We start from the raw sequence: 26,358 nt of genomic DNA, 5'->3' as shown, positions 1-26,358 counted from the left end.
CCCGCCGCCGTTTCCCCCCCGTCCCACCGGCGGGGCCGCGACCCGGAAGAGCTCCGGGAGCGTTTCCGGCCGTGCCTCCCGGAACGGCGGCGGCGGCGGCAGGGCCCGGGCCCGGGGCCTCCTCCTGCGTGAGTGGGGGCGGCTCCGGGGGGCTGGGGGGGCTCCGCGGCCTCCTAGGGGAGCAAAGGGGCCTGCTCCGGGGGCTCCGGGCGCTGTTGCCGGGGCCTGGGGGGGGCCTCCGGGCGCTGTCAGCGGGGCCCCGGGGCCTGCCCCCGCTGCTGAGGCCTGTGGGGCCCCCGCCCCGCGCCCCGGGCTTGGTTATCCCCGCTCCGAGCCCCCGGGGTGGGCTTGTGGGAAACTGCGGCCTCCGAGCCCCCGGGGGGCGCTGGGGGGGTTGGGGCCGGGCCTTGGGGTCTGGGGTAGGGGCAGGGGTAGGGGAAGGAGTAGGGGTAAGGGTGTGAGCGCGGCCGCCCCGCGGTCGGTTTTCAGGTCGGTTCCTCAGGGCTCCGAGTGGTGGGAGCCCTCGCAGCGTTTTGGTACCGGGCTTTAGGAGTTAATCTCTTTTGTAACGCACACGGGGGAAAGGCTAAGCGGGATGCAGGCCTAGAGGGCTTTTTGTAAAGCTTCCTGGGCACGTTAGGCTGGCACAAGGCTATAGGGCGCTCGTTAAGGTGCCTGCTGTGCCTGCACAGCCCCTGTTCGGAGGGTGCTGGCAGGTGCCAGGTACAGCGGGCACCCTGTGTATAAAAACATCCTTTACAACTCTTTTTTTTATTATTATTTTTTTTAATGTAGCAGGTGAGTTTGTGAGCATTTGGCTTCGATTCCAGGTGTGTGGCATCTGCCAACTTGAGACAGAAAAGGGTGCACTGGAGAGGGGGAATAATAATAATAACAAAGCAGCTATGGCAATGCAAGTGCATGCTGGAATATTTAGTAGCCTTCGGTTTAGTTACAAGTGCTCTCCGGAACAAGGCTGCGCAATAATTACCCCTGAAATTAGATCAGCATTCAGTGAGGAGACCCAGCTGGCTCCTTCTCTGCCTGGGCCCTGTCCCCAGTGCCCCTCCCGCAGGTTAAAACAAACGCCTTGCCCAGCAGATCTCCTGCCTCTAATCTAGCCCATCCCTCCTGGCTGCGGCGTGCTCTGAGCCAGTCAGAATCCCCATTTGTGGCAGTCCGTGGGGTTTCAGAAAGCCGGGGTGCTTCTCTGACAGCCCCCTCTTCTAGAGGAAACGTTCAAACAAATTGCTAACGCAGCTCAAGGAAAGTGCTTGCATTGCCTTGGAAATAGGGTGGTGCTCCAACACATCCTGGCCCTGTGTTGGACTGGGGTGACAGCTGCACTTTTGTGCGGGTTGGGCAGCCCTGACGTGTGCCATAAATGTTGACACATCTCCCCTGAGAAGAAAAACTGGGAAGTGCTGCTTGTTGTCCTCAAGGAACAGGACGAGCCATCGTATGGAGAGCACAGCCTGCCTCGCTTCCCTTTTCCTTGAGAGCAGCTCAGGTTTGAGAAGTTTGTTCACGCGGTGAGATCTTCACCTTCACCTTTGCCTGTCTCTTCCTTACCTGTTTCAAACTCTCCACAAATCAGACTTTTGTTTTTGTTTTTTTTTTTACTGCCCAGACCTTGAGGCAACCCCCCCTGGTTTTGCCAACTCCTCGGGGGCTGGGGAGATCCGTGGCTGCTTGGACACGGTGGTGGGGTCACAGAGGCGTTCCCACCTCCTGCCAGATGAGGAAGTTTGGGACAAACACAAGTCACCCCTCGTGAAATTGTGCTGCTCCCCAGCTCCAGCTTTGTGAGCTCCCGTTTGGAAGGTTCCCTCGTGTTGTGAGCTCACATTTGGGAGGTTCTTATGTAAGCGGCTTCGCTCTGAATAATTCATCCGTGCGCAGTGCTGGAACTGGCGCGTTTCTGGTGGAAACCAGTGGTTCTTCCCAGTTTGGTTTGGGTACGTTGCAGCGACTGCCTTTTGATGAGTCTGCGTGTTTTCTGCCAACGAAAACCATTTTTCTGCACTCCTGTGAACAGCCACGAATTCAGCTAGGAGTTTAATCATCTGCTTAGGCAAGATTCTCACCGAAGTTAGGAGAAATCCTGACCAGGAACCCGCTCGTCCTGGAGCTTGATCTTTTTAGCCTTTTTTCCTGAGCAGCGAAGGCTGCGTTTCCAACTCAGCCCGCCTTAGCAAAGGCTGCATTTGTAGGGCTCTTAAGTGCAGAGCTGTGCTACGTGGCTCAAAAAAGGGAGTGAACGAGTGAGGATGTGCTTCGAGAGCTTGAATAAAACATAACGTTTTGTTCCAAAAATTACTTTAATATGTAAGCTGCATAATGCAGAGCAGGGAGAGGGGGAGAAGAGCACCCGAAACTTCTTTGCCACGTTTGCAGCAGAATCCAATTTCTCCTCCTTGCTGAGTTGTGACAGCAAGCTTTGTGAGTGTCACTTAACTGTGTTCAGCCACGGCTTGTTTATGGAACAGCGATCCTCCTTCCCTGACGCTTTGTAGCACCGCGTGCTGAAAGCTGTGGTTTGGTCGTCGGTATGGATTTGGATCAGGAGCCGTCTCGGTATCTGCCAGTTTTATTGCCAGTCTGCTAATGCACTGCAATTAATTTGATTGCATTAATATGCGCCCAATGAAGTGGCCTCTTTGCTGCGGTTGTGTGCTCTGAGGCTTTCCTATTTCACGATGGAGCTGTGAAAAGGCCTTTGTAGAAGAAGACCTAAAATGCATCCTCTTTGTTCTCGTTTCGTTGGAATTGAGCAGGATGAAGTGTTTTGATTCGAAACCTCTACTTTTCATCCCGTCAGCCCTCATCCGAAGGGCAGGCTGACCTCTGGCCCCTTTCGATGCTGCTCCTTACAGCTAGTATGCAGGATGGTTTTGGTGTTGGCAGGTTTTCTCCCCCTACCTTTAGTGGGGAGGTCTGGCTGTGCTTTTTTTTTTTTTTTTGGTCATCCAAGACAAAGCTGAATTCTTCCCCTGCACTGAGTTGCACAAGGAGCTGGTTTCAAGGGAAACTGGGAAAACTAAATGGGTTTTCTTCCTCCTCCTGCTGTAGGAGCTGCTTTCCAGCAGCACAAAGCCAAACCTCTGTTGTTGTAGATCGAACCAGAAGAAAAATAAAAAGAACGAAGTGTCGCTCAGTGCCTGTGCGGTAGCGATACCCTCTGCGCTCGTTTAGGTGCTGTGTTGCCTCACCGCCGTCTGCCTTCTTGCAGGGAGCGGATTCCCAATGTCCTGCCATGGATGATGACAGCCAGGATGAGCTGATAAACAAGAACGCTGCACTGGGCAAGGGCAAAAGGCAGAGTCTGGCACTCCTCAGTGAAACAGGTAACCAACCACAGGCTCTCTGTGCCTCCACCTTTCCATTTGGAGGTCTGAGAACCGATTTTTTTTAACTTCCCAAAAGAAGTGAAGCTGTATTTGTGACCATTTTTCTCTTTGCCTGAAAAATGTTTTGTTTTACTTCTAAACGCTGCATCTCATGCCACTGGCGTGCTTCCTCTGAGTTGCCCCGAGCTGCTGGCTTTGACACTACTGCGAAGCTCATGAGGAAACCTGGGGTTTCACTTCCTCTATAACATCCTGAGCAGGAATTCTGGTGCTGTACTCGTGTTTCAAATCCCCCTCTTCTTTTTTCTTCCTTAGAAAGCAACGGTGGGAACAGCTGCGAATCAGAAGATGACACCGGGAGTGAGGAGGAAGATGACTCTGAGGAAGAGGGAGGTGAGGAGGACAAAGAAGAAAGTGAAGATGAAGAATTAGAAGGTAAGGGCTGTTAATGTGCACAACAGATTTTTTTTTTTTTTTTTTAACAACTGAAGGAGGAGCGAGATGAAAGTTTCCTTCCAGAAAGTAACCATGAAACATAAATCTATGCTGCTCTGTAGAGTGGTGCCCAGAACCTACAGTAATAAACACGGACAATGCCCAATTTCTAGCTGTTTATAGCATTTGTATGTTTGACGACTATCTACTACCAAAAACGGTGTAGTTACAGCCTAACATCGCTTTATGAATCCCCCTGCACTTGCCTCCCCTTGCCCTGCAGCATGTCATTTTTTTTTCCTTTCTTGCTTTTTAAGATTGCGAGGATGACGATGAAGAGGAGGAGGAAGAAGCTGAGGCCACTGGAGGGGGAATGACTGATGCTCTGAAATTAGAGCCACACCTAAACGTAGCAAATGTTTCCTCTGATGAGGATGGTGAAAACTGCCCCATTTGCCTCAACACGTTCAGAGATCAGGCCGTTGGGACTCCTGAGAACTGCTCCCATTACTTCTGCTTGGACTGCATCGTGGAGTGGTCAAAGGTGAGCTGCTGGGACTTGATTTCCTGCGGCATTCTGATGTGCTCTGCTCTCTCTGATCACACTGTTCTTCTTTCATGAGAACAGATCCCTGTAATATTTATATTTACTTCCTTGAGCTTTTCTACGCAGGCTTAGGTGACTGCTTTATATGCCAGGATTCATGTTTGAGAAGTGTGGATCTGTTTCTTGTACCCGTTCTGATGTGTTCTGTTCTCTGAAAGCTGTGATACTGTGAGCGAGTGCATTTCTAGGCATCTAAGAATCTTGTTTTCAAGTCAAGACACCAACAGTATTGGTTTTCTCTGTGTGTGTGCGTGTAGACATATATTTATCTCTCTAACTTCTGTGCTGTGACAGCAGGATCAGGGTCTGTTGCAACAGTGAACATTTAAACCAAGGAAAGACACAGAAGATTACTAAATCAGCAGTTTGCTCTGAATTCAGTATTTTTCAGTCAAAGTTACTGCCACCTAACTGCCTAGTTCCTGTAATCATAGTCCAGGGTGAGAATTACACAGTGCCTGTGGTAATTAACATCAGAGTTACTGAATGGATTTGCAGGTAATTTTGAGTTGCTCATTTTACCCAAAGAAAGAAAATTTCCTCCAACATGAGCAGTATTTTAAGGCCATGTTTGGAAGAACTTTGATACTCCTTTGGAAATTGAATAATAATTAAATGATTTCAGTGATATAATAAATGTTTTTCTAAAAAAGTGTCTTCTCTGATGCAAAAGGTTGTTTGACAGATGTCAGATTTATCTGCTTAAAATGTCAATACCAGTAGCTTTTAAAAATGCTTACTACGTTAATGCTGATCACATGAATAATTTAAATTTTGCTTTTTAGGAATGGAATCAAGGTGTGTGTATTAATTGTATGGGAAAAATATTTTGTTTCCTTCTAGAATGCAAACTCCTGCCCAGTGGATCGAATCCTCTTTAAGTACATTAGCATTCGGGCGCATTTTGGTGGTAAAATCTTAAAAAAGGTAAGCTTTACTACTGTAGTACAAAACCAAAATGGCCACAAAAAAGCTATTCAAAGGCTTACTTTTTTAGCATGTGTGTCTGATACTTGGTAGCCGGGTGAATTATTTCCTTCCTGATCTGAGATTGCCTTTTAAGGCACTGTTATAAATTTTCCTCATCTTTAACCACATTTCCTACATCAGAGTGTGTGGATTGAAGTGTGGTGCTGGCTCAGAAGGCAAAAAGGATTTTACAGCTGTGTTTTTGTATAGTTTGCCTCTAAGCTGTTCTGCACTGATAAGCCAGTTCCCGAGGGGAAAGTGCCCACTGTTGTGCAAGTACTGTACAATACCAACAGGAACAATGTGGGTTAAACGTACCTGACCTGTTCCTTATGTCTTGCTACCAGCTCTGTTGTGTAGCAGCTGGGTTTGTAAGGGGAGAGGGAGGAAGAGGAGGCTGCAGTTGAGCTCGTAAAGGCACAGGTTGAGTGTGGCGATGGTCTCTCACAAAACAATATTGAAGAGTTGTCGCTGTCCTTGTTAAATCAGTATCTGAAACGTACCGTGTTTCGGAGGGCATCTGAGTTCGTTATGTTTTCATAAATTGAAGGTTTATTATTGCTTACATTTTAACAGAGGTATGATTACTGAGACTTAAATAAATGATAATTTAGGAAGGGAAAGATAAGCTTGCTATCTTAGGTTTTATTTTGGGATTTTTTTTATTTGTTTGACTACTTTTGATCTTATTCAGGTTCCACTGCTTCTTAAAAGAGTTTTCTGTGGTTGTCAGCATCTGACAATAGACAAGCCAAGCTCAATAGATCTCAAAGTATTTGATCACGTCTGAGATGTGTTGAATGAACTCAAATGAAGGATTGGGTTTGTGGTGGCCGCCTGGTTCACTTATGTTTAGGTTTTGCTGCTGTTACTGCTCATGTGGCAATGGATTTTAAAAGTGGTGCGTTCTGCATGCAACCTGAATCCCTTTTTTATCCAGATTCCCGTTGAGAACACACAAACTCAGGGTAACGATGGAGAGGATGATCCAACCTTCTGCGAGGTGTGTGGCAGAAGTGACCGTGAGGATCGCCTGCTGCTGTGCGATGGCTGTGATGCAGGGTAAGAAAGATGTGAAGGGAGTACAGCACCTGTGTGATTGACACTTGCATTCTTTATGCCTCCCTGAAAAGGTGCGTGACTTGTCCCAGTTGACTAGGCTTTAATGTTGCGTGCAAGAGCTTGAGATTTACAGTTCCATGAAATGTTGAGATATTTTCTGTATAGCCACATCTATTAGATGATTATTTTAGTCTTGCTTACTGCTGTGTTTACCTGACATCTTTTTTTCTTCCTCCTGGAAAAATAAAATAACTTTTCAATTGCTCAGTAGAGATGCCAAGGAGCTGATATGTGACTTTGGGCCTATAGTCTCCTGCTAGAGTTTCAACTTGTTCTACTATTTGAATCGGTCTTGCAGCATTGTCAATTTGATGGCAAAAGTCCCCTATTGAACAAAATGAGATGCTTCTTTGAACGAAATGGTAGAATAATCTCTTAAAGGTGGCTTTTATCAAGCTTGCAAGATAACTGGTAGGTTTAGTTTTGTATTTGTGTTCTGTAGCCTCTGTGCATTGATTCACCTTCTAAACAGAAGACACAATCAGGAACACTAAATACTGTTAAGCATGTCATCAATACACTGAGCAACAAGTGCAGTTTAAAATACTTGGGGGAAAAAAAAATTTGGCTGAGATCATTCCTAGGAAAACGTGGTATGGCTTGCTTCAAACCCTGGTTTTATTCCTTCACGTTCTCTCTGACCTGACACAGCATTGAAAACTTCATCAGTTATTTTTGCCATCAGGCTTATAGCCAAAGGAGTCATCCTGTCTTTCCATAAATATGGAAGATAGCACTGGCTTCAGAAACACTATAAAGTCCTGACTTTTGTCATTTTAAAGAATTGACTTGAAGATGGGTATCAAAATGAAAAACAGGGCTAGCTTTGTGGCCAAAATTCCTGAATTCCATAGATGTCATTTTTCTTATGATTTGTGAGGACTGAGACAGACTAGTAAGGCAGAAGATTCCCTAGTGGCCCAGAAAAGAAGTCTGAAACCAGTTCACCACTGGCAGTCACAAAGAGTCCAAGAGAAGTGTAGAGAACTTGACTGCTGATGTCTTTTTCCCGCTGCTTTGCACAGGTATAATCCTGGCCAGAGTGCTTGGGTGCACAGAGCATTTGTGCTTGTGAGTGGGTGGGCACATGAGTACATGTAAATGAGACTGAGAGAATGAGTGTGAATAAAATCAATTTACCTCTGAGTTGCTTGCAAAGCAAATATCACCTTACTCTTGCATGAGGTCTGGCACTGAGTGTTGTTATGATGTTTTTGTATGTGATTGGGTTCTTTCAATATCTGGGGAGCTCTTAAATAGCTGTTGCAATAGGTTTTCCAGTGTCCAGGGTTTTCAAATGCTACTTCAGAAAGCCCAGGGATAATATAAAATGCGTTTAACAAAGCTCTTGCTATAAGGACTTTTGTTACGACTTCAGCCTGAACAATGTTACTTGTCAGAATACCACTTTAGGGAAATTATCTCATACCTGGTAGCTGGCAATTGGAGAAAGAGCTCTCCTTTCCCAGATAAGGAAAATACTTTGCTACTCTAACGTAGCGATTTTTTGCAAACATCATTTTTCAACTTCCTCTTCTTGTGTTTCTGAAAGAGTGTAAAATCTCATCTGCTCAGATGTGCTCTTCCCTGCAATAAGGACGTGATATTCCATTTTGTGTTTATAATTAATACATTTTAGCATAAACATAATAGCAGGTTTTGCAATCCAGTCACAAATTGAGTTAATCACAACTTCATGGAACAGGTTTGAAAGACAAAATCTGAAATTGGAGCAGTGGGTGGGAGGTGAATGAGCAGTTGCATTCTCTCTGCAGTTTTTTTTGTGCGTGCATCCTACTGTTGCTCGACTGGGGATCTTGTTCTATACACTCGGTTTTGATGGGAAGCATCTCATTTATTGGGAAGCCTGTTTGAGTTCTTTTTGGCAGTGTAACTTGAAGATGAGTTGCTTTAGAAATTCTGGGCTACTAATGTGTTCCTTTGTGTGTGTGTTAATTTAATGGCTGAAAGTGGAATAGAGTGAATTATGGAGCCAAAATTGGGTAATATTAAAAGGTTTTCCAGGATAGCTTCTCTTTGGCTAGAAAACACTTCAAAATGCTGAAGGGTGGTGTTCTCCAGGCAGCAAGCAGGTGTATGAAGGCAGCCAGCTGCACAATGCTCTGCAACCTAGTTCATCTTGTGCAGAAATCTTCATCACTAGGTGTTTTCTTAATCAAGAGCTGTGGGGGAGGGATGAAATCCGCTTATTCAACATAATAAGGCATTGCAGCTGACCGGTGCCCAGTCATGCAAAGTAAAATGTGCATAACTCTCAGTTACGGTGATGCCGCGTTGGTTCTCAGGAAATTGATGTCGTTTCCAGATTGTCTGTCATGTCAGTGCTTCACCAGCTCCTTTCTTTTCTCTTCTCCACCACTAGTCTTGGCTCTGGCCATTTGTTGTGTTCGAACACTTGTTGAGTTCAAATGGTAAGCACGTACCCCACCATGAGGGTTAAAACAGGCACTTTTAGGGAGTTATTTGGGCCTAAAATGATTTAAAAATACATACTAGAATCAAAGACCGTTATACAACTATCAGGTAGCATCGTTTCTCTGAAGAATGGTAGAAGAAGATACATAGACTGTAGTTTCAGGCTTACGGAAATGCATCCGCACTTGGGGTTATGGTCTTATCTTTTCTGTAGTTAGACATAAAATGCTCTTTTCCCTTGGTAAGGAGCACTTTGTTTGATTTTTGTTTTGTTTCTTTTTCTTTCCCAAGGTATCATATGGAATGCCTTAACCCACCTCTGAGTGAAGTCCCTGTAGATGAATGGTTCTGTCCGGCCTGTGCTCCCATGGGTATCAGTGCTGCTGCAGGTGAGGGTTTGGTGGTGTGCAATAAGAGTAAACAAGTTTCTCCTGACTTAAATGCTGTGAAGCATGTCTTGTTTTGAAGAGATGTTTAACCCCTGGTTTGATCTGCTTTAGAATAATTGTTGGGCATTCTTCTCTTGAACCTGTTGCCTGATACGGGTTTTTGTAACTGCAAATCCAAATTTTAATAAAAAAAACCTACGGAGTTTCTTCTTATAAGCATTCTACAACCTTTCTGAAGCTAGCCCAGGACCTTAGTGCAATTGTGTTAAATTACACTGCAAAGAACTTATTAGCACCCTGATCTCAGATGATTGCCAAAGTGGCAGTGTTCTGTTTTACCTAGAAAACCTTGTTTCTATATCACAGTCTGCAGTAGTTAGTGTTGGTGGTGTCTATTCGTTTCTTTTTGAGAGGATGAGGTCCATGTTTGGAGGCCATTTGGCTTAAGAAGGGGAATGCAGATTGTTGTTGTTGTCCCAAATTCTCGAATGCTTTCACCTGTAGAGAGAGAAGTGACCTGGACATCTTTTCTTTCAAGATACAGATCACGTGAGTGAAGAAGAGGTTGCTGCCCTCGTGGCTGACGTTATTCCTACCACTAGCAGGCTACGTCCTCACGTCCGAACCCGAGCTATAGCCAGGACTCGGCAGAGTGAGCGAGTTCGGGCAACAGTGAACAGAAACCGGATAACAACTGCACAACGAATTCAGGTATGTAGAATTATTTGCTAACGAGCTTCTAGAAGAACCTTGTGGAAGAGCTAAAATGCATCCCACCCCTCACACAGCTCATCTGTCTGAGTGCTGACCATCCATAGCAAAATGGTCAGTAGTTGTGGAGTTCTTGTTTTTTATTAATTGAGACATAACACAAGTGGCTTTGCAGTACACAAGCAAGATTGTCTCTATTTTGAAATCTGTAGTAGCTTCTTCTCTTAATCTGCATTTTTATTACTTCAGCCATGAACAAAATTATATTCTTATTCCCAGCAGATGTTAGTTCATAATTTGTGCACCGTTCCTATTTTTTAGTGTGCCTGTTTATTTGAGCTTTGTGGATTTGCTTGTTTGTCCTCCTACCCCCTTCCCAGTAGCAGTTGGACCTGTTGGCCACCTTCAGCCAAACCGGAGGGGAAAAAAATATTAAGTTTTATTTTTTTGACAGTTAGCCTCCTATTAAGCAGTGCAAACCCAAATTCTAGTGTCCTTGCTGATGTGGTGGTGTGAATTCAACCTCATTAATAGATTCCCCAGAATCTATGCAAAATCCCTGAGGTACTTGAAATCCTTTACTCATGGACCTGCTTACTGAACAAATAGAGACGGGTGAGGTGACGCTGTCTGAAATAATTGGGATCCTTTAGGTAACAATTACTGTGCTGCGAAGTGAGCACTTTGAAACTGGGGATCTCCTGCCTGGCCTCCCCTCTGGCTTTAGCCAAAGTACCTACCCTTCACTTCCATAAATATAAGAAGCCTTAATTTGCACAGGAACATATTGTGATTTAGAGCCTGTAAATAACCTCTGTGGGACTAGTGATATGTTAATTGGTTCTTCATTAGTGCCCTGAGATGGAGAAAGCCCTGAGCAACCTCGTTTGAATTCAGTGTTGTCCCAGCCATGAACAGAAGGGTTAGACCTCCTTAGGGAATCCCTTGGTTCTGTCCAACTTGAATTGCTCCATAGTTCTACGTAAGCTTTCTATCATCTGACAATAACATGCTCTTTTGGTTTTGACTGTATTGTCTTTTTTTCCAAGGATAAGAAAATATACAAAAAAAAAAAAAAAAAGAGAAAAGAGTGGATAAAACTAAATGTTTCTTCAAGTCGGTCAGTTGGCTGTGGATTTCAGGCTGGGTTAGGTGCAGGTGCAGAGGCTCTTGTTAGAGTGTGAAGTACATACGGGCAAAAGACAGAGTTAGTGGTGAGAGGTCTGGTGGCTAAAGGTTTCCTGTATAATCCAGTTGTAATGGTCAGGTGAGAAAGAAAATGTACTTAAGATTGTGAAGTGCCTCAAATTCATGAGCAACACTCTTATATTCTGTTAGTTCAGGCAGAAAAATAACTTTCCTGAAGACTGGCTTGAGGGAAGCAAAACAAATGCCGAAATCTGGGCAAGAAAATGTGTAGGCTTTCTTGTCATCTTACTTTCCTACTGGTTGGGAAGAACAACAGACTGTTAATTAGCTCTCTGGAGTATGCATGTTGAATCTGTCATCAAAATCATTATAATTGGAGGAGAGAAATTTTTAGCGAAACCCAAATAGTCTTTATTATAGCTGTTAATACAGGCTGAAATCAGTGCCTTAGGTTTTTGTCATGTCTGTCCTGCCACTGTAGCACTGCTAGAAGGAAGGAGGGGGGAGTTAGAGACATTCTAGGAATATGGTTGGCGTGGATGTGACGTGCTTAACGTAGCTTTTGAGAGAAACCTGCTTGTCACCTCTTTCCAACCAAAGGAAGGAACCAATGCCTCAGAATCCATACACTTAATTAAAATATGTTAAACATATTTGAAATGGGGTTGACCCTTTTGTGTAGAGAGGAAGAGGAAGGTGAACCTTGGTGGGGTAGCTGTACTACGTTGGCTTTTTGGCCTTCATGCTCATCATGCCTTGTGTGATGGGCCAGAGGTCAGTTCGGTGGACTTGTGGAAGTTCTGCTGAGTGGGAGTACTCTGTTAACAAAGTTGGCATTAAGCTAGCCATGGCTTGTGATGGTGAGGGAGCCTGAAGGGCAAGCAGGTTCTCCTTAATCCAACAACCAATAGGTGAGAACAGTGCCATAACTGCTTTACTGGCAGCTTGGGCTGCCATCAATGTTTCTCTCCTGAATGTCAATTCGCTTTCTCTTCAAATGCTTTTATACCGAACTTGCTGCTGATCTTCAGATACCTGTATCATCTAACTTCTAATACCCCACAGCACGTGCCGAGGTACCTCATGTCCTCTCTTCTGGATGAAACAATTGAGGCAGTTGTAGCTGGCTTGAACACAGCCATTTACCAGCGTCCTCTTACGCCACGGGCTCCTGCTAGACAGAAAAGAAAAACAGGTAAGGGCATCAGAAGCCTGCTGTGGCTCCCACCTGCAAGAATAAAAGCTTTGGGAAAATAAGCCTGAATCATAGAAAATTCTTTAGAGCAGCTGTGTGCTGCTGCACCTGTGCAGCTACAGAAGTATGCCCAGTGCATATGTACACGTATAGGTCTGTGTAATCCCCTCCCCAAGATGTCTTTTCATTGTAAAGATTACTTTTAAATAAATCCTAACATCTTCACTCTTTTCTGCTGCACTGTTTTATCCTGCTGCAGCACACAGTAGATCACTTTCAGCTGCTTTGTGTGCCATGGGGGTATGGAAGGGGGAGTGCAGGGTACAACACAGCACCAGCATTTAGCCAGGTACTTGGTTGTCTTGTGTCCCATCAGGTAGGAGGAAGAAGGTAGCAGGCAAAAAAAGAGCTCAGACAAAATCTTCTGTTGGGAAGAAGACGTCAGGGACGCAGCTGAAGAGACGCAAGCGTTTAATGAAGAAGAGAAGAGGGAAAAAGATAAGAGTAAGATCGCATGTGAGTCTCTGCCAGTATCAGAATCTGCCAGTTTTCTGCTATTTTATCTATCAGAGGATTATATCGTGGTATTCCGTGGAAAAATACAGTTTTGTAATGATAGCAGGTAGGGCTTTTTTTGTGGTGGAAGTATGTACAGGATGTTATGCCCAGGGTACTGCAGAAAAGTGTGTGTACCTAGAAATGAATTGCAACTTCCAAGCAGGCTTGCTGGATTTGCTAACAAATCCCGTTACCTGAGCTGCAGGGATCACACTAAAGCGCGTCCTGCAGGCTTTGTGTTATGCTCTTACCATTAAGCTCTCGTGTTTACTCGGTACTGGTGTAAGCTCAGCTGAAATTGTCACCACCCACTTCTTTTAACGGACTGTGGTAATTTGCATCTGTGTTGTTGCAAACCACGTTAAGTACATGTAAGGGCTCACAAAATCCCTTTCAGTTGTGGGTGGTGTTCTCAGATGAACTACACTGAATACTCTGTACCAGCTTGACTTTTGTCCTCAGCCACCTTAGCTAGAGGTTACGTTCCACAGACAGCTGACCTCCCAGCCTTTAATAAGGAAGTGACAATTTTGAGTGACTGTCTTACAGATTTGTAGAAATTTCCCTTGTCTGATCATTTAAGTTACTATATGCAGTCTCTGTATGGAGTGGCATACAGGCTGTGGTATGTTCTATAAATGCTTTAAAGCAAACAGAAAATAAATGCGTACTGCTTCTGCTCCTGACAGTAGTAACCTGATCACTGCATTTGCTAAGTGAAGACTTTGTACCTGCCTCTAGCATACAAGTAACCCATCTCTGTATCTGTGCAGGTAAAAAATGAGGTTTCTACTCGCTCCCGTATTGCACGAACTCTCGGTCTTAGTAAACCCGTGCGTGGGGCCTCGATTCCTTCCATGTACAAACCAACGGAGCCCTCACTTGGTCTGATGAGGGCAGACATTGGTGCAGCTTCTCTGTCTGTGTTTGGAGATCCATATGAGTTGGATCCTTATGAGAGGTAAGATCCCAGGTCCCTGACCACAATCCAAAGTTAATTTCACTAGTGTTGAGTTGTTTGCACGTGTGCATGGATGTATTCCTATCTTCATGAGTATTTGAAACCTGGGATGTTAGGATACAGGAGAAGTTCAAGAACTGGGTTATACTTTGGAAAGGAGCTTGTGACTTTCTGCAAAAAGTGTAAATCTCGCACCTGAAAATGACTTGGGCTACACAGCTCACAATAATGTAATGGTGTACTTGTTCTTTCTTCCCCCCTTGGCTGAGTTGCTGAGCTCTTAAAGAATCAGCTGCCTTTAAAGGGGTTTGCTGAAATAAGCCGCATGAAAATCTTTAGTAAGATCTATGAGGCTATTTAAAGGCTAGAGAATGAAGGAGCCAGATCCCAATAATTGTTTGTTTACTTTAAGTAAAGGTAGCTATAATTTGTTATATGATAAACGGTGACTTCGTGTAGAATTAGGTGGACCTGTGGAATTTATGATGTTTTTCCTTTCCAAATCTCCCCTTCTTCAGATGCTTTAAATTCAGGAGGAATCTCCCTGTGCCATAGTTTGTATCACTCTTAAGCTCTGAAATTTGGTGAGGGAGGTATCTGAAGTTATTGCTGGTGAAATTTAATTTTCTACTGAACAGACCTTTTTTGACAGTCTCTTAGAAGGAAACTACCCATTTAATATTTAAAAAATCTCTCACGAGATTCAAATGTAGAATTCTACTGTGTAACAGTACGCAGTAACTGCTGTTACACAATTCTGCTTATTAATCAAGAGAAAATAAATATATGGCACAAATCTTTTTTTATGTATCATGCTCTCTAACAGTACATCTTCTAATCATATTATCTGCTTCATCCATTTGACAGTAATTTCAGTGTGTGTGTGTGTTTTATCCACAGCAACGAAGAAGTTCCAGCAAATCCAGATTCACCAGTGAGTGCCAAAAGGAGAGTTCTCTCCCAGTCAGCTCTGAGGTCTCACCGTCCTGTAGCTAGACCTGTTTCTGTAGGACTTCCCAGGTAAAAATCCATCAAGTGCTATTTTTATTTTTTAAATTGTATAATGACTCTAAGGACAGGTGATCGTTCTTATTTAACTTTTTTCTTACCAGATGTATTTTGTAAGTCTTTCAAGTTGGGATTTCAAATATACCAATGGGGTTGCAAAACAATTCTTAGTCTCATTAACTCTAAAAAAAAAAAAAAACAATCAAAATGTCCTGCTCCCGTATCTGGGTAGGCAGGGGAAGCTAGGTGCATATCCAAAGGAGGGAACGAGGGGTGTAGCCACATCACTTTACTCCTGTCATCTGTTGGAGCTCAGAAAATTGGAAGAAACTGTTTGTTTGAATCTATAATTGAACAATTGCTCTGCTTTGCTGTCTGACAGGTGATTTGTGTGTACTTGCATGCACTCACGTGTGTGTGCCTGCCACTACCAGCCCCAGTGGGGTTTCAGGACTGGGGCACAGGATGCAGTGCAGAGGGGTTGGGCACAGGGAGAGGGGTGTGGTGAGAAGAACCCGGATGAGGAAAATGTCTGGAGCAGGTACCAACCAAGTCATGGAAAACTGCAAGGCTGAGGGAGCTGAAGGCTAGGAGAAATACAGAGAGCTCATCTTAACCTGTTGAAGGGCGTAAGAGATTTATGTGCCTGTCTTCTAATGCATCTGACTTAAAGCAAAGGTTTGTTTCCTGGGATTCAGATAGGAAAGGTACAGAAATATCCCAGGTTACCATGGAAATGTTATCTCCATCCTGAAGGAAGCCTTCCAGGAAGCTTTCCATGTCCTCTGAAGTAGCTCAAGTAACGTGTTCAGCTGAAATTCAGCTTTCCTAAGGGTTTGATTTGCCTGAACCACAGTGAGTTTCCTTGTCCGACTTAGGTGGCCAATGCTTTTAGCCCTCCCATATTCTCTTTCTGTTGTATGCTGCAGATTTTTGGTGTGTATTGTTTGGAAACCTTGCTTTGTTGTATAGAAATGAAGTCTAGCTCCCTGAAAAAGCCAAGTCTATTCGTTCCATTTCAACACTTCTGGGTTTTATGCTTGTCTTTAAAAAAAAGAACTCCACTAAACACACAAGCAAAGAAAAACAAACCACCAAAAGCACTCAAACCTTTTTAATCCCCCCAGAATGGTTCATAAAACATGAATCCAGTAAAACCATGCTTTAAGCCCAGAGAAGCTGCAGTTAAAACTATTTTCTTAAGATTGTGTAATGCATAAAGGGGAGTGTTTGTTATCCCACGTGTAGGAATACTGCTGTTATTTTTCAGTGTACCTACCCTACTGGTAGGCACTGATGTGCATTCCAACAACTTATGCTAAACACTTCTATGAGGTGCGTCAGTGTTTGGTTTCTTTTTAGATAGTAGTGTAGGTCTGACTAACACAGTTGTGATCCTGTTTTGGTGGGGAGAAGAGACAACTGGGATGGAAGTAGCTCTGCGTAGCACTGAACAATGCGCTGTCCTGATATGTGACAACGTTGAGCGTCATTCTTAAATAAGATGAAAAGCATTTGCTTACCAAAGGTCTCAGGAAGCACATAATCATACCAATCTGTAAATACTTTTACAGATAAGTAAATACTTCAACTTCTGTGTCGGAGAGAGATGGGAGCAGAATTATTCTAGTGAAGCCAAAACTATCAGTGAACTTCCCTGGCTGACCTCTGTTTATACCGTTGGTTTTGGTTTCTTTTTAATGTAATGTGTGTGTGTAGAACAAGTGCTGTAAGAGTAAAGGAAATGTAACCCCTCTGAAACATGCAGAAGCAGTGTACCTGCCTTGAGTCCTGATCACGAAGCAGAAGCTGCCCCCGTGCCTGATCTATTGGGAAGTATCCTGTCTGGACAGAGCTTCCTCATGATGAGTAGTTCTGACGTGGTCATCAACAGAGATGGTTCTCTGACAGCAAAGAAGGCAGGTAAGGGTTTGGCACTTGCTGTTGTAATTAGCCTGTTTTATCCACGCCTGCCCTGGTCCTATGTCAAAAGTACATGCTCCATAATATATAACCTATATACTATATAGTAGTATATAACCGATAACATCCTATGTTAAAGTCATTTTTATCAGTTGGCGACTACAGGATAATACTCACAAATCTAGTGAGACCCACAGAACAGAATTATTAATTTCTTAAATATTGGCATTTACCTCAAAGGTGCCATTGTCTGACAGTAACCCTTGTGCGTCTGACCGAAATAACTGTTGGACTGCCTTATTACTGTGTGGTATGTCTACAAACCAAAATGGAACTTAAAATAATTACCTCTGTACTTCTTTTCATGTTGGGGGGGAAAATGATAAATACGCCTTGAAAAGCTTAATTGTTTGCTTGTGTGCTGTAGCTCCACTTCACAGAAAATCAGCAAAAGACTCGAGACCGGATGATGATTCGGGACGTAAACCCCAGCTGAGTACAGTGCACTCAGGGACCATGGCAAGCAGCTCCATTCCTGGACCTTCAGTTTCCTCGGGGCTGAACACTCGCACTAGACCCACCTCATCAAGTTTGTTTTCATCACCTTCACCCTCCCTCAGCAGGGTTGAGCTCACAGCAAACCCTGCACAGACCACGTCAGAAAAGGCAACTGTAAAATCGGAATTTTCAATGACGCCCAGGTCTGTTCAGACTCACAGTATAGCTAGCTTGAGTGGGCATGGCTCCAAGTCAGATGAAATGCCCAGATTTAATGGGAACTCTAAAAACTTTGCCCCCACCAATTCATCTTCAAAGCCCCCGAGCTGTAACTTGAATTCTGGTTCTAAGGCTGTAACTGTGAGGCAACCATTAAAACCACCTCTCAAGAGAGTTGACATCTTTGAGCTTCCCAGGATACCAAAGATTAAAAAGGAAACCAGCAGCAAGCAGGTGGAGCCAGAACCCACAGGAAGCCAAAGCTGCGACATCCCCAGCTCCTGCATAACGCAGCTGACTGGCAAAGAGAGCGCTAATCAGCCGGGAAAGGGCAGCAGGGTGGAAAGTCAGAAGTCAAATGCCAAGGAATCTCAGCAGCAAACACGTACGAGCGGGGCATCTTTTTCTACCAATGCAGGTGTGTATAGCAGTTCATCACTTCTGGGCACTTCGAGGAGCAAAGGCCCGAGCTCTTTTGAGAGTTTTAAGATTAATATTCCTGGAAATGTAGGGACTTCCAGCAGACTGCCTAACCCAGGGTTTTGTAACACCTTTCGCCCTGTGGATGAGAAAGTGCAACAGAAAGAGACTCCTTCACCTCTTTTCTCAGTTAAGAAGAAGCAAGTCAAAAGTGAAATATACGATCCCTTTGAGCCAACAGGGTCAGACTCGAGTTCAGCAAGCAGTAGTCCTGAAAGGCTCGGCTCAGGGATCCCACTAACTAATATTACCAGGACTATTTCCATCGAAAATCCAAAAGTTCAAACATTTCAAACTGTTCGTCGTTTCACTCCTTACACGGTAGAAAATATATTTGGGTCTGGGGCTGAATCTGATGTACCGTCTAGTAACACGGAGTCTCATGAAGACGTGCCAGCAGAAAGCAGGATTGTAGAACAGATCTCTGATACAGAGGAACAAGACAATATGGATGAGGAAGACTTTCTAAGCAGTCCTTGCACTTCATCTGTCGTTAAGCAAATCTCTAATGCAGAGCCTTTAAAGGAAGAAGGTAGAGAGGGCCCAAATGTGTTCTTTAATGCTGAAGAATTAATCAGACCTAGTATTAGTGTGAAACTAGAACCAGAAAGTCCCTCAAAGAATGATGGGCAGCAAAAAGGCCAAAAGACGGAACAACCAGAGAAACGATCACGTTCCAGATCCTGTTCAAACTCTAGCTCCCGGAGCAGGAAGAAGGTGAAGAGGAAAAAAGCAGTTGTCAAAGACCGTAAGAGATCCCGATCAGGGTCTAGGGACAGAGCACGCTCGAGGGACCGAAGTTCCAGATCTACGTCTTGGTCAGGTGGAGAGGAGCACAGCAAAACACACACCTCGAAACCCAAGAACAAGAGGTCTTCTACTGACCGTTCCAGCAGTCACGAGCGATCCAAAAAAAAGAAAATGAAGGATAAAACTAAGGATAAAAAGGCAAAATCTTCTTGGTCTAGGGAGAGAAGGAAATCGAGGTCACGTTCAGGTAGTCCTGGAAGTAATTCTGAGTTTTACGAAAACAGGAAGAAGAAAAGGCGGTCTCGGTCAAGATCTAGACGGAGGGATCGTTCCCGCTCAAATAGCACTGAAAGGACTAAGAGGCGGAAACACAGGAGAGACAAAAGCTATGAGAGGTATGAAAAAGATAGTAGCGGGAGGTCCAGAGAGAGAAAGAGATCAAGATCCAGGTCTCGAGAGAGGAGAAAGTGGAGGTCTCGGTCTCGGTCTGCATCTCGATCTCGGGAGCACAAAAGCAGCAAATCAAAAGAAAAAAGACCACGATCGAGATCACGTTCCAAAGAAAGGAAACACAGGTCAAAAGAGACCTCGCTTCCTCCCCAGCCGGAAAAAGATCAAAAGCCTCCAGCTGAAGATGTACCCAGCTGTCCAGAGCAATCCCATTCCTTCAAACAGGAGCCGAAGGAAGAGCTAGTACTGGAGCAGTTTTCCATAACCATCCAACCCAATGTCAAAGTTGAGGAAGTACAGGCTGAGACCTCTGTGCAACAGAGGGAGGCCCAAGAAACTATAAAGGTAGAGCCTATTTGTGAGGAAGTGGCAAGTGAAGCTGCATTCCTTGTGCCAGAGATCACAAACAGCTGTGTTCCAATTGGCAGCATGGATTCTTTGGCTGAAACTGAATTAATGACTAGCAGTGATCCAGCATTGCTTGGTAGCTGTAGCAATACGAACCTGGAGATTACAGTTAAAATAGAAAATACTGCGCTGTGTCCGCCTCTGATGGAGCCACCTCCGAAGAAAGAGGTTATCGTGCAAGTTCAGCCTGAGGCTGAGCCAATTCAAAGCTCATCCAAAAGCAAAATAACAGATTGTGTGAGAGAGGTTAAAGATGAGTGCCTTGTGTCAACGGAGAAAACCAGTGATTTCACTAAACCTGAACTGGAGGTGGTACCTCAGGGTCCCGCGTTGAAATCTAAAGCACCGGTGAAAAGAGTGACCTGGAATCTTCAAGAGGAAGAGAGCGGTGCGTTGTCTGCTGGAAAAGCTCCACGTAAGTCTCTTGGGGAAAACAAGCAGCAGTTGGAGCAGGCTGCATAAGGCTTAGGGTTTAGGTGCCTGGCTAAAGCTGTAAGTGTAGTAGCTCTGTCATCTGAGCTGGGGTGATGCTGTGGTTCCCAGTCCTGAAAGCCTGCGTTTTGCACCTGCCAAAAACACGAGGTGAATCACGTTAATGAATCGTTGCTGTCACTTCAGCAGCTCGACTAGCCAGTGGCAACTTGTTTGGCTGTGAAGCAAGTACTGCAACCTGATCTCTGAACTGGCAGCCTGCATTCCATGCTTCCTGCGTTTAACTAGAATGATTTATCCTTCAGAAGTTAAGATTATTCAAAACTGAGTAGTGCTGCAGATCTCTACAGCTTGCTCCTGTGAGCTCTGCTAAGCCAAAGCTGCTCGGAACAGCTCGACTTTGGTGCCCTGTGCTGTGGGTATTGACAGTTGTGTGCTTCTCAGTTCCTCTCACAGAAACCCACTAAAAAACAATTGCACAAGTGAATGATAAGCACTCTTATCAGCTTTAAAGTGTTGATGATTACTAAACTAAGTCCTTTAATAGCCAGCCTTGTTGTTAGAACCATCTCCACTGTTTTTTTTATGTATAACTGCTTTGAATCTTTGACCCACAAGGTTTATTTTGTTCTTTTTTTTCTTCTCTTGGGGAACCTAGGGATGCCGTTTTACAAACTTCAGCGAGCAAAAGAAGGGGCCTGGAAGGCAGAGGACTTGAACCAAACATTAAATCAGGTGCAGTTAAATGAGCCTCCTCCAACCAATTATATGATTCCCGAGCCTATGTTTCCTGACCTAGATTCCTCTCAGGTTGGTTCCTATTCTGACAGCCCAGTGTCATGGAAGGCATCCCACCTCATCTGTGCCCTCGTTGTACGACACCCTTCCCTCATGGCAGAGCTCGCCTTCCTCTGCGTGTAGTGCATCTCATAAAGCCCATACGCCTCAGCAATCCTCCAATCATTTAATCTTTCGAGTGATTCTTACAGCTGAAGAAGCACATCTCCCTTTCATTCTGCACCACGTGTGCAGCTTCCATTTTCAGCACTTCCCTGATGAACAACTGTGTTGCTCCAGAAGTTTTGAGCATCTTGCTAATTGCAATCAGGCTGTGAAAAATATATATATAAAAAATAATAATAATAATAATAAAATGGCCTGGTGGCACTGGTGTGTGCCAACCTAGCTGAGAGGTGGACTGCAGCCTCCCTGATTCACACTACTAATGACTTGCCTGTTTCAGTGGATAAAAATTGCTCTGAAAATACCAATCTGATGCTCTCTTTCGAGGACAGGCATTTACAAAACGGTCTCTGTTTCACAGGTGTTCTGTCAAAATCTACCTTTGACGCCACCTCTGCCCTCAAGCCTCCCACCCTATGCGCCCGTCAGCCAGCCCACGGTTCAGTTCATCATGCAGGGCAGCCTGCCAGCGCTTGGCTGCGTGGCAGGGCAGAGCCTGACTCCAGAGCCGGGCAGCCTGGCTACTGCCTCTGAGCCAGGAATTCAAGCTGCTTCTGTTGGAAATGCAGAAGAAAAGATCAAAGTACCGAAACCTCCAGTGGATAAAACGAAGAATGAGGAAGTGAGTAAATGCTCTCAAGTAGCAAATGTGTAACTGGAATTGCACATGCAGGCCACAGTCCTGTTAGTTAAGGCATTACCCGTTCTTTAGAAATTAGAAATAATATGTTAATAAGCTGCTTATTTGGAATTTTAAAGGTTTTTTTATGACTTAAAACCTAGGTTTTATAACTTTCTCTGTACCCTCTCTGAGAGGGGTGAAAGCAGCTAATTTATCCTTACAGTTCTGAAACTTTTTCTTGTGTGAATGTTTGAAAGCTGCTTTCAGAAATCCAGAATGTCCAAACTCCAAACACCTGGTGCTCTCCTCTCTTGTTCAGTTTTGAAATGAGCATCAATTCTCATGACAGTCCTATGGAGAGGTAGGACTGCATCCTGCTGTTAATCAGCACTGAAAAAACCATTAGAGATCTAACAGTGCTAGTCCCTTGCTGTTGAGTTTTGGATCTGCTGTACAGACCATCTGCTGTAAACTCAAAGTGCACGTTAACAGAAGAACGGTCATTTAGCCAGTTATTCTATTTTCTATCATAAAGTTAAAAACAAATTGGTGGGAAGATGTTTTCAACTGAACCTCCATTTCAGCAGCAGTTTCTGTGAATTTGTCTTGATAGAGTATATTCTTATGTCAGAGTACCTTTAGAGCTATGCGAAGCTTTGTATTTACGCCTCTGACCTGCTGCTTTTAGATTCTGACAGCCTCTTTGATTGATGGATGTTTACTCCAGAGCTGTTGGAATGGGAGGAGGAGATGAAAATTAAGGTGTCGTGTTTGCTTTTTTAAAACATGTTCTCTAAGACAGAATAATGTTTCACAAAACAAGGTTTTCTCACTGCATGAAGCGTGTTTTGTTTCAAGACTGCAAGGTACGGTAGAGGAGATTGCTTTGAGGCTAGCTCTTGGTTTGTTGAAAAGTGAAATGGGTATTTTCATTGTCTGAGCACTTCTAAGAAGAATAGGTTCTGAAAGTATTCCCAGGCTAAAACAAGGTAATGAACTTCTCTTTGCTGTGCAGTACATGAAGAAGCTTCACATGCAGGAAAGAGCTGTGGAAGAAGTGAAACTTGCCATTAAACCTTTTTACCAGAAGAGGGAGATTACGAAGGAGGAATATAAGAACATTCTTCGAAAAGCTGTGCAAAAGGTAAGGAGACTGAAGGGGAGGAGCTGTGCAGGTAATTAAATAGTGGCAGTACTTTGGATTGCACTTGCAAGCTTCAGTAATTACGTGGTGTTACTGAAATAGCAGATTTTTGGACTCCGACCTGGACTCGACAGTCTTATGGTGAAGTTGCTCCAAGCAGGACTGAGCAGTGTCATTGAGAGCTGTCAAGGCTGACCCTTTTATAATATGTTTTCAGCGACGTGGAACATTGAAGCTTAAGCTGCCTGATCTCAGGTGTTATGTGGCACACGCCTTGGGTGGGAGTTGTTAATTCCCTTTCATTGAGAAATTCAGCCTGAATTGTCAAGCTGCTTCTCCTAAAGTTAGAAAATATTTTGTGTATTAATTCCTTGGACACCTGTGATGTCCCTGAACTTTAGAAGAGGGCTTTGCAATTTGGCTGACGCTGACTTTTGTCTCAAATCTTAGTGCTGACTAGATTGTGGCTGGAAAAAAATACCTTATCAGCAGACAAATGCATGTTGTCTTGTGAAAGCAATTAATGCTCTTGCGATTGAGGCAGGTAAATGATACCCTGGAGAACTGTTATTTTTCTCCCTGCTCTGCCTTCCTGCTATCACTAGGAAATTCCATCGTAAACAACAATTCCTGAGATAATGTCTGCAATTTCACATCTTCTGCATGACCAACGTGAAAAGCAAATCCAGTTTGTAGAAGACCTGAGCAAAACCAGTTGCAGCTGAAGTCCCTGTGAACAACGATTAAGTTCTTAGTACTTTGGGAGAAAGTGAGCAGACACTACATATCTCAGAATTGCCCTTCAAAAGTGCCAAATTCTTTCAATCTGAACATCACTTCCTCAAAACCATCAGAAAAATGGGAAATAAACATTAATTTACCATGTAGTATATAGGATTTGCTGGACAATTGCAGTGCAGTTTGGTATGTTAATTAGAAACCACAGAAAAGCCCATGATAAAAATGAATAATTCTACTTTCAGAGATGCAATCAGTTAGTGCTCAGTAGGGAAGTGCTCGGGCTGCTTCTGGAATGCATGAAGGAAAATATTACCAGTGAGCACTGTTCATCCTGAGCAATGGTAGAGGGGTGGGAGTACAACAGTGTCCAGCTCTTGAGGCTAAATATTACATGTGCAGAAGAAGGCCAGCTAGGGTTACAGGGTGTCTTTGTTTTCTTGAAGGGACTTCTTAACTAGTCTTTGATCAAGCGTGACTTCTGTGGTGTTCTTTAATACAGTTTGTGTGGGGGTAGTGATGTGCTAATGATTTCTGCAGAGATGTGTAAGCCATCATGCCAGGTTGCTCTGACACTTGGATATATCAGAGCTGAAAGCTTCATTATTGCAATGCAACAGAGGCTGAACTCTCTCGGACAGAACACAGATGCAGTTACCACAGCGAGGAAGGGTTTGTGACTTGCCCGAGTGCATTTAGTCCAAGATGCATTGTAGGTTTTACAAATAACCATAGAGGGTTAGACCTACCCCAGCGTTGGCTGAAAACACTCTTATTCTTGTTGAGTCTTTCACTTTGTGTCCTGGTCTGAGAGTCTAGGAGCCTATGAAGGAATCAGTTCTCCTGGGAAGTTCAGGGTTTCTTGATCACTACTTGTCTGCCTGAGCTGCTGTGATACCGTTAAGTGACTGAATGTCTTTTCTAATCTCTTGCAGATCTGCCACAGCAAAAGTGGAGAGATCAACCCTATGAAGGTAGCTAATCTGGTGAAGGCATATGTGGAAAAATACAAACATATGAGGAAACATAAGAAGTCTGATGGTGAAGATGCACGTGAAGTGGAAAACTGAGAGTAAGCTGCAGCCAGAATGACTTGAATTGAACTCTATGAACTGAGAACATTATTCCAGAAGAAATAACAGATCTGCAGTAACATCTCATCAAAAATAAAATGCAGAGAAGCAAGATAGGATTTATCTGCTGAACCTACTTTTGAATTGTTTCCATATGGGAATGAGCTTGGGTTTGTTGTTTTTTTTTCGATTACCTACAGATGTAGAACTCAATAACAATCAAATGCCTCAGACCAGCAGAGTAATTCCAGGGGAAACACAGAAGAGATTGATGTTTGGGACTCCCGGATTGCTACCATTTTCAGGGTTATTTTGATCACATTTTTGGCCCGTGCACCTGTCTTGCTAAAAGTTTGAAACTGGACACCACTTTTCATATACAGTATATTGAGAGCTATATACTGTTTACCTTGTGTTTATTTATCAAAATATGGATTGTCTTTAGAAACTTCTAATTTAATACTTGAAATGTGGTATTTTTAGCCTGCTCGATGAGGAGCGAAGCTTTACTCGCTCTGTCATTTGGGGATTGCAGAAATGAGCTAACCTTTATAAAATGACTTCAGAAACACTGCTCAACCCGTGGTGTTTATTTACATCCTGTTGGAAATATCCTGTTAGTGAAAAGTTTAATTTTGGGGGTGGGAGATTATGTTGCACTTCTGTAAATAATGCACTGATGGCTGGTTTTGTGTCTGCCTTTCAGGAAAAATGAAACAAAAAGCAAACATTGTGAATTTTCAGTAACAAGCTTGAGGGACAAGGCTGAACTGATGTACAAAGCAGAAATGTGACAGAATTTATAAAGTTATTTTGAACGGTTTTAGTCCTATAGCAGGTGTCATTTGTTTGCCTTTACAGCTGCCCCTTTCCGTGACCATTCTGTATAAATGTGTACACAAAGGAATACTGGGTTTCTAGGAGAGGACTGGATTTGGATAAGTAAGTGTTCCTCCTATGAAGGAGGGGGACTGCTTTCCTTTTCAAGAAGCAAGGACGTCTTGCATGTGTAATGGCTCTGTGTTGCTTTAAAAGCACTTTAAAAGCACTCCTTGTTCACACATACTGTAGAGCAACTACTGTTTTAAATGGTCGTCTGAAATACAGCAACTTAAAAATATATTCAGCACCTTTTGAATATGACAAAAAGCTCCTTTTTCCTGTGTTAGGAAGAGAGAAGGCATTTTAATAGGGAAGCTGGAGAAAAAAACAGTAAGTTGCAACTTACAAAACAACATAGAAAGTGGCTTTTCCTTTCAAGGGGATCTGAATATAGGTGGCCCGTTAGCCCAGATATCAGTAACATTTGTGAAGTGCAGATAGGAACTACCCTCTTTGAGGGTCTTGCTGCTCTTCTTCAAAGAGAAAGTAAGCTCTTGGGAGTGTTTTTTTGTTTTTGTTTTTAATGAATCAAGTAACTTTTCAGCTCTTATTTTTCCTGGTGAGCATGGGAAGAGCTCACAAAAAAGAACTCCCATCCATTGCTGGCTTTCCTGACTTTTTAGCAAATGCTGATCTCTGTCTTGAGCTTTGTCGGCATATTGTAATTCTGATAGGTTCTAAGTATCTGTTCTGTGTGTGTGTTTGACTGTTTAAAACAAACAAACAAAAACCTCCACCAGTACTGCCTGACCTCCTACACCACTTCATTGCCACAATTTGCTATCTCACTATCCTAGAGCTGTGCTTAAGGACAAGCCCTGAGCATTTTGGGGTTGGTCTTCCCTGGTCTGCTCTTTGTATGAAAGTGCAAATTGAATGGAGGGGT

At 43.8% G+C, this 26,358-nt stretch overlaps 1 protein-coding gene across 4 annotated transcripts; it reads left to right on the top strand.

Annotated features, from left to right (window-relative positions):
- PHRF1 (PHD and ring finger domains 1) lies at positions 1-25,413 on the top strand. 4 transcript variants are annotated; one of them, XM_084287478.1, is made up of 18 exons: positions 1-128; positions 3,233-3,347; positions 3,666-3,785; positions 4,103-4,329; positions 5,236-5,319; positions 6,302-6,423; positions 9,211-9,308; positions 9,853-10,019; positions 12,234-12,363; positions 12,740-12,867; positions 13,695-13,882; positions 14,783-14,902; positions 16,659-16,813; positions 17,241-20,033; positions 20,709-20,785; positions 21,375-21,635; positions 22,651-22,779; positions 24,453-25,413. In XM_084287478.1, exons 2-18 carry the CDS (start codon positions 3,257-3,259, stop codon positions 24,585-24,587), a joined length of 5,025 nt encoding a protein of 1,674 aa, XP_084143604.1. In that variant the 5' UTR covers positions 1-128; positions 3,233-3,256; the 3' UTR covers positions 24,588-25,413. The 4 variants fall into 4 exon arrangements, with proteins under 4 accessions (XP_084143604.1, XP_084143602.1, XP_084143603.1 ...); XM_084287476.1 differs by having other exon boundaries at positions 12,740-12,879; XM_084287477.1 differs by having other exon boundaries at positions 9,847-10,019.
- The last annotated feature ends 945 nt before the right edge of the window (positions 25,414-26,358 follow it).

Source organism: Netta rufina (assembly GCF_964035555.1).
Source record: "Netta rufina genome assembly, chromosome: 5".
NCBI classification, from domain to species: Eukaryota; Metazoa; Chordata; class Aves; order Anseriformes; family Anatidae; genus Netta; species Netta rufina.
The sequence above is the reverse complement of the archived record's forward strand: the minus strand, read 5'-3'. Positions and strand labels throughout refer to the sequence as shown.